The 6,505-nt window shown below is 44.4% G+C and overlaps 1 protein-coding gene across 2 annotated transcripts in view; it reads right to left on the bottom strand.

The window, feature by feature from the left end:
* Positions 1-2,653: 2,653 nt before the first annotated feature.
* The window catches only part of tmem104 (transmembrane protein 104), a 71,319-nt gene continuing 67,467 nt past the window's right edge, over positions 2,654-6,505 (bottom strand). For both annotated transcript variants that reach the window (XM_005739930.1, XM_013912637.1), the window contains exon 10: positions 2,654-3,532. In XM_005739930.1, coding sequence (XP_005739987.1) covers positions 2,769-3,532 — 764 coding nt within the window. In that variant the 3' untranslated portion in view covers positions 2,654-2,768. The remainder of the gene's footprint in view (positions 3,533-6,505) is intronic.

The raw sequence follows: 6,505 nt of genomic DNA, 5'->3' as shown, positions 1-6,505 counted from the left end.
TCTCAACTGTTTTCCTTAAAGCAGCGTTTTGTTCACCGTGCTTCGCTTTGCGGCTGAACCTGTCATATGTCAAAGTTACTCTATGCTGTGACAGCTCAGCTCACAGTTCAGGTAAATTTAATTTGGGATCTGCCCGCTTTGTACTGCTGCTAGTTTGAATTTCACTGAGATTTCTCACTCTGGTCACCACGCTGCTGGAGGTCACTGCTGCTTGGGCTCTGAGCACCACCTACATTTGCCTGCAAACCTGTGTGCGACACTATAAGTCGAGCATGAAGGTTTTTCTGGTTGTTGTTAGTCTGCACTGAAGTATTTCCAGATGATTTCCACTGTAATGTGAAAATCACACAGACAGAATCGTGCAACGGGTCAAAGATGGAAGTGTAAGGGCGATAATGAAGTTGGAAGAAGCTGCCAAGTGTCAGTGAAGTTACCATTGGTGTACAGTACAGCGTGCACTTTATGAAGCTGTGCAGTTGGCTCCCATCGCTTTTGGCCGCGGATGCCTTCGTCACAGCCAGAGCTGAAGCACTGTAGATCTCCATTATCCTGTCAGGTGCAGCTGTGTGATGGATACAGCTCGAGGCTGACAGAGTCATGAATGGGTGCTGAGGAGTAGAAGACGGGAAGACATGCCCTGTGTGTGAACTACAGGCGCGAGTGTCAGGTGATAAACAGAGATGGAGCTCCTCCTGGAAGCCTATCTGTCAGTGGATCTGTCACGGACGGAGCTTCATTGTTCACCAGGGGGAGGCGAGGAGATTGGAGGCAGCCGCCGCTGAGGAATGGATGCACGTCAGACATGAAAGAGTGATCGTCCCCGATCCCTTCGTTTTTCTTCTTCTGTTGGTCCCAGTTCCAATCTCATTATCAAGTTTTGCAACAGAGCACAAGTCTGAATGTGACAGGCTCTTTTTCATGTCTGCTCTTCTGCTTGCTTTAATATATTTTTACTGGAACATTCTGCCCTCGAGGTCCGTCGGATCTTTTCTGTAGTTTGGAATATGAATGAGGCAAACTTTAAGAGCAACCCACAGAGCTGTTAAGCAGCACAGCGTGTTAAGTAGCATGTTAGAGTACTCAGATTACCAATGAGAGCATATGTTGCTGCAGATCAAAAACAGCACATTGTTGTTGAGCCAGTGTGATGACAGAGCAGACGCCCTTCACACTGTGGAATAATTCATATTCTTGTGTATCAGGGTGATGCTACGTGTCAGCTGCTACTTCAGAAGCACCATTACTGCTGAAGAGGTGGACTGAATAAAACCAACCTGCTCTGCGATAGAGTCACAGCTAAATCCCCAGTAGTCTACAAATCTTGCAGATAACAACATGATCGAGCTAACTGCAAAGGAAAAACTCATTTTTCCACGTTGTAGCATTCAGAACTACTTGGTTGCCCGTAATGTTGTTGTAATGTGAGTCACACCACCCGACTCTAACGCTTGCTTTAAATGAAGCGTTTGCTGGAAGAACGTTCTCCAGTGATGGTTGCGTTGACAATTTTGTCCGATACTTGGACAGCAATCCTGGCGGGTGATAAATAAGGGTTAAACATCTTTCTCTTCTTTTGAGGCTTAAAAAGCCACAAAAAGCCTGTCGGATACATTTTTAAAAAAGTGCAAAACTTTGTGAAAAACTCAAACTGTCTGGTGTTTATTGACAAAAAACCCTATTAATAAATTCCCTTTAACTGTCATGCACTGTTCCAGCTTTAGTTTTGTGGAACATGAAACATGTGACATTTGGTCCCTTTTGACCAGGACATGTCCTTCAACGCACATATTAAACAAATATGTAAGACTGCGTTCTTCCATTTGTGCAACATCTCTAAAGTTAGAAATATCTTGTCTCAGTGACGCTGAAAAACTAGTTCATGCATTTATTACTTCCAGGCTGGACGACTGTAATGAACTGTAAAAAAAATCCTGCTCCTCACATACAAGCTCTTAAATAATCAGGCCCCATCTTATCTTAATGACCTTGTAGTACCATATCACCCTATTAGAGCACTTCGCTCTCGCTCTGCAGGCCTACTTGTTGTTCCTAGAGTATTTAAAAGTAGAATGGGAGGCAGAGCCTTCAGTTTTCAGGCCCCTCTTCTGTGGAACCAGCTTCCAGTTTGGATTCAGGAGACAGACACTATCTCTACTTTCAAGATTAGGCTTCGAACTTTCCTTTTTGCTAAAGCATATAGTTAGGGCTGGACCAGGTGACCCTGAATCCTCCCTTAGTTATGCTGCAATAGACATAGGCTGCCGGGGATTCCCATGATGCATTGAGTTTTTCCTTTCCAGTCACCTTTCTCACTCACTATAATAGACCTCTCTGCATTGAATCATATCTGTTATTAACCTCTGTCTCTCTTCCACAGCATGTCTTTATCCTGTCTTCCTTCTCTCACCCCAACCGGTCGCAGCAGATGGCCCCGCCCCTCCCTGAGCCTGGTTCTGCTGGAAGTTTCTTCCTGTTAAAAGGGAGTTTTTCCTTCCCACTGTTGCCAAAGTGCTTGCTCACAGGGGGTCATATGATTGTTGGGCTTTTCTCTGTATCTGCTGTACAATATAAAGCGCCTTGAGGCAACTTTTATTGTGATTTGGCGCTATATAAACAAAACTGAATTGAATTTTCAAAAAATATTTGATAAATTACTCTTAATTACATTTAATTGACCCAACAAACGTTCAAAAAAAGGCACACTGCCCAACCAGCAGCAATAAGGCTTCCTGTACGGGAACCACAAACTGAAACACAGATACGAGTTCTCACTTCTTGGTGTCAGTCAGGATGATGTTGGCTGTGACAAACATGAGGCTGAAGGTAGCCCACAGCAAAACGAACCACACCCAGAAGCTGTGGCGGAAGGGTGACCGGTGCTTGTTGATGGCATCTCTGCCCATCACAGGCTCCAGGTGGCGCCTGGCGTAAAAGACAAGGAAGGCTGGGACAATGTACTGGATCCCTGTACCGGCATAGGACCCTGTGATTCCCACCAAGGATTCCAAGTTGTGTGTACAGAAGGCAACCACGATGGGGGGCACGAGTGTAATGAGGGGAAATACCACTCGGTCCACCACCCACGGGTAGGTACCTCCGTCTCGGTGGAACAGGGTCTTCCAGTTGTTTCGAAGCGTGACGGCGATGATGGGGAAGTTGGTGCTGATGGTGAAGACGGGGAACAAGCCGAGGAAGTAGCGCAGCACCGGGATGTCTAAGACGTCGCAGTTGTCTGTGAAGTTCAGGGTGTACATGTCGTAGAGCAGCGAGCTATCGAAGCAGAAGATGGCGGTGAACGAGAGGAGCACGTAGAAGCCAAGGATGAGGATGTAGTCGAAAAGCACCAGCGAGCCGACGCGCTTCTTGTTAGAGATGGGCGTCACCAGGGACGGCAGCGAGTGTTGGCACATGAAGGAGTAGACGCACACCCCGAACAGGTTGGGGACCCCAGACAAGGAGGCGACAGGTGGGTGTCCCGCACCGTGGTCTTTACCGATGCGAATTACTGCCAAGATGATCATCATGGTGAAAGCTGGAGGGACAAAAACAAAACAGGAAATAGATTTTAAAAACCCACTGATGGCAGAAAAGCTATAATATTATTGTACATTTGACCATCCTGGTAGAAAGGAGAACTATTCTGCTTGTTTTCAGCTCCACTTTATTTTTCTTGAGTAGCTATGAAAGAAGTTAAAGTTCAAAACAAGCCTGCTTTCTTCCAACTGACTGCACCCCACAAACAGAGGATTTAAATCAGCAGGCCAGTGGGGCGTCAGCACCGTGTGCCTCAAATGACCCCCAAAGACCAATGGGTGATTCCTCGGCAACCTCCAGTCAGTAGGGAAAGATGTGTATTCCTCAACCAGTTGGTGAGTGCTTGTTGAGTTTGCGGACTGAAATCTGTTGCTGAGAGGATCCTCCACCAAAAACCTCCCTGTGATTGCTTTGGCTGCTAACAGATCGCTGAGGTTCCCACAGTTTACACGAAAGACCCTGACGAGCAAACACTTGCCAACTAACCACCGAACAGTAGCGCGCCATATGGCATTTTTGAAAAGGCCCAGCTTTTATTTTGACAGTGAACAGTCTCTATTTCCAGTTTGCATAACACTTTTCACAGTTTTACTGCTTTTACTAAGAAGGCCTAGTTGGCAAATTCAATTAAGTTCAGTTTTATTTATGCACACCGCCAAATGACAACAACAGTTGCCTTAAGGCGCTTTATAGTGTAAGGTAAAAACCCTACAATAATACAAAGAAAACAGAAAATCTCAACAATCATATGACCCCCGTATGAGCAAGTGCTTTGGCAACAGCAGTAAGGAAAAACTTCCATTTAACAGGAAGAAACCTCCAGCACAGGGGTCCCCAACGCCAGGCCTCAAGGGCCTGCAGCGTTAGATGTGTCCTTGAACCAACAGCTGATTCAAAGGCTAAATTTCCTCCTCAACATGTCTTGAAGTTCTCCAGAGGCCTGCTAATGAACTCATCATTTGATTCAGGTGTGCAGACCCAGGGTGAGATCTAAAACCTGCAGGACATCGGCCCTCGAGGCCTGGAGTCGGAGACCCCTGCTCTAGCAGAACAAGGCTCAGGGAGGGATGGCCGCCTGCCTTGACTGACTTGGGTGGGGGGTGGATGGGTGTTGGTGGGTGGGTTGGGGGACACACAAATATTTGCAGACAAGTTGGAGTCCTCAATGCAACTTGCGGGTGACTGTAGACATCTGCAAAGAACTTAATCATAGGGAGGTTTTCAGTAGTACCCATATAACTCTGTGCAACTAAGTAGTAACAGGAAGCACTTGGCAACAGGAAAATACCCGTTTTCCCTTAGTGATCGGTGGTTACTATGGGGTGCTTGACCGGTCTCTATGGTTGTGTGACTGCAGCCTCAGCGTGGTGGCTGACAGGAGTAAAAGGGAAATGTTGACCATTACACTAAATGAATCATTTCTCTGGGTTTAAATACAGAAATGTAAGTCAAATGAATCAAATAAGCATCTTACATCTATATTAGAAACTATATAGTTCTTGCAGATTATATTTTTTGAAGATGTTTAACGTCAAACTTCTGCAAACTATTACAGTAAATGTACTTTTTACACATTTTCAATTAAGTTATTTTAAAGATATCATGATCTGGTCATCTGGCCTTCAGTGTTGCGCAACTGCAGCTAAAAAAAAATCTAATTTAGTTAAATATCAGTAACATGACTCTAACATTAGTTACTAACATCCACAGGGTTAAATCTTGTAATCTTCCAAGTGTTATCAAAGGTATTTAGTTTGAATCTTGTGTTTGTGAGTGCAGGACTGCGTTAGTGTGAGGGAGCTGAACTTCCTGTACATTATTTATCAACTTTACAAATAACAAATAAAAGAGATGAGAAATAGTAAAGAGGGAGGGTTTAAGCCAGCGTTTTTCTGATGGTCTCACTTGATTTTAATGTTCTTGTAAAACAGCAAAGTCAACCCAGTGTGCATGACGATGAGAGCTGGAACAGCCGTGGGTCAGCTCGGGCTCAAATGATGAAACGATCCTTTTTGTTGCTCCTCCCTAATCCAACCGCTTTTGTTCCTTTACATCCTCGACTAATTTTGCCTTTTACTGAAAGAGATAAGTACACCTTTTAATGAAACCCTTGTTTCAGTGCTAATCACTGACAGATTAATGTGGTATTTTGTTGCCTTTGTGCAATCACAATGGAGCCGTCGAGATAAATTAACACCCTCCATCTTCACAATATTCCCGGCTAAACTGGGAACACCAAGCTGCTTTTTGCTCTCTCTCCCTGGTTTTGGATCAAAATCTCTGAATGTTTTTCAGCACGAGCCCCGTTTGATCATTTGGCATCAGGCTAACTGTTTCCAGTTGGATTAAACCTCTGCAGGTCAAAGTTCACCCAGTCTATAACTATTATTTTGGTTTAAATCCAGGCTTTACAGCGTCAGTTTAATTCAACTTTTTTAAATGAGGTATTTGGTGCATATAATCCACTCAACTCCAAATTGGTTATCAGATTATTATTATTATATAAAAATAAAATATAAACGTGAAAATATCAGAAATAATTGCGTCTCCACCTTTTTTGTGCTTTTATTTTGAATTAAACTGGGCTGCCAAAACACACCATACATAAAGTTGAAGGTGAATTTGACTGATTTCTATAGTTATAGAGTGAATTCTCTCAAAAGATGAACGAGGTGAAAACCTGATATGGTGACCACATTGTAGTCCGGTCTCAGTTCTCTCAGAGTTTAACCTCACGTGGATAAAAATGGCAGTGCTGAACTGCCTTCCAGCTGTTTGTTCCAGAAACATCAGGCGTAAAAAACAAACCAGCGATCGTTTCACGGCCCAGTATAAAACCATCCTGCGGTTCCCACTGCAGCTCCAATTGATTTCAGGAGGCGCATCGTTGGCAGCTGTGTCTAAAGGAGACTCCTGAGAGCCGCATGCAGTCCTGTTACAGGCTAACGGTCATGTGGCCCAGCAAGCCATC

This window comes from Pundamilia nyererei, unplaced genomic scaffold, assembly GCF_000239375.1.
Source record: "Pundamilia nyererei isolate P.nyererei 1_Seehausen unplaced genomic scaffold, PunNye1.0 scaffold00095, whole genome shotgun sequence".
Taxonomy (NCBI): domain Eukaryota; kingdom Metazoa; phylum Chordata; class Actinopteri; order Cichliformes; family Cichlidae; genus Pundamilia; species Pundamilia nyererei.
Note: the sequence above shows the minus strand (reverse complement) of the source record. Positions and strands in the feature narration are given on the sequence as shown.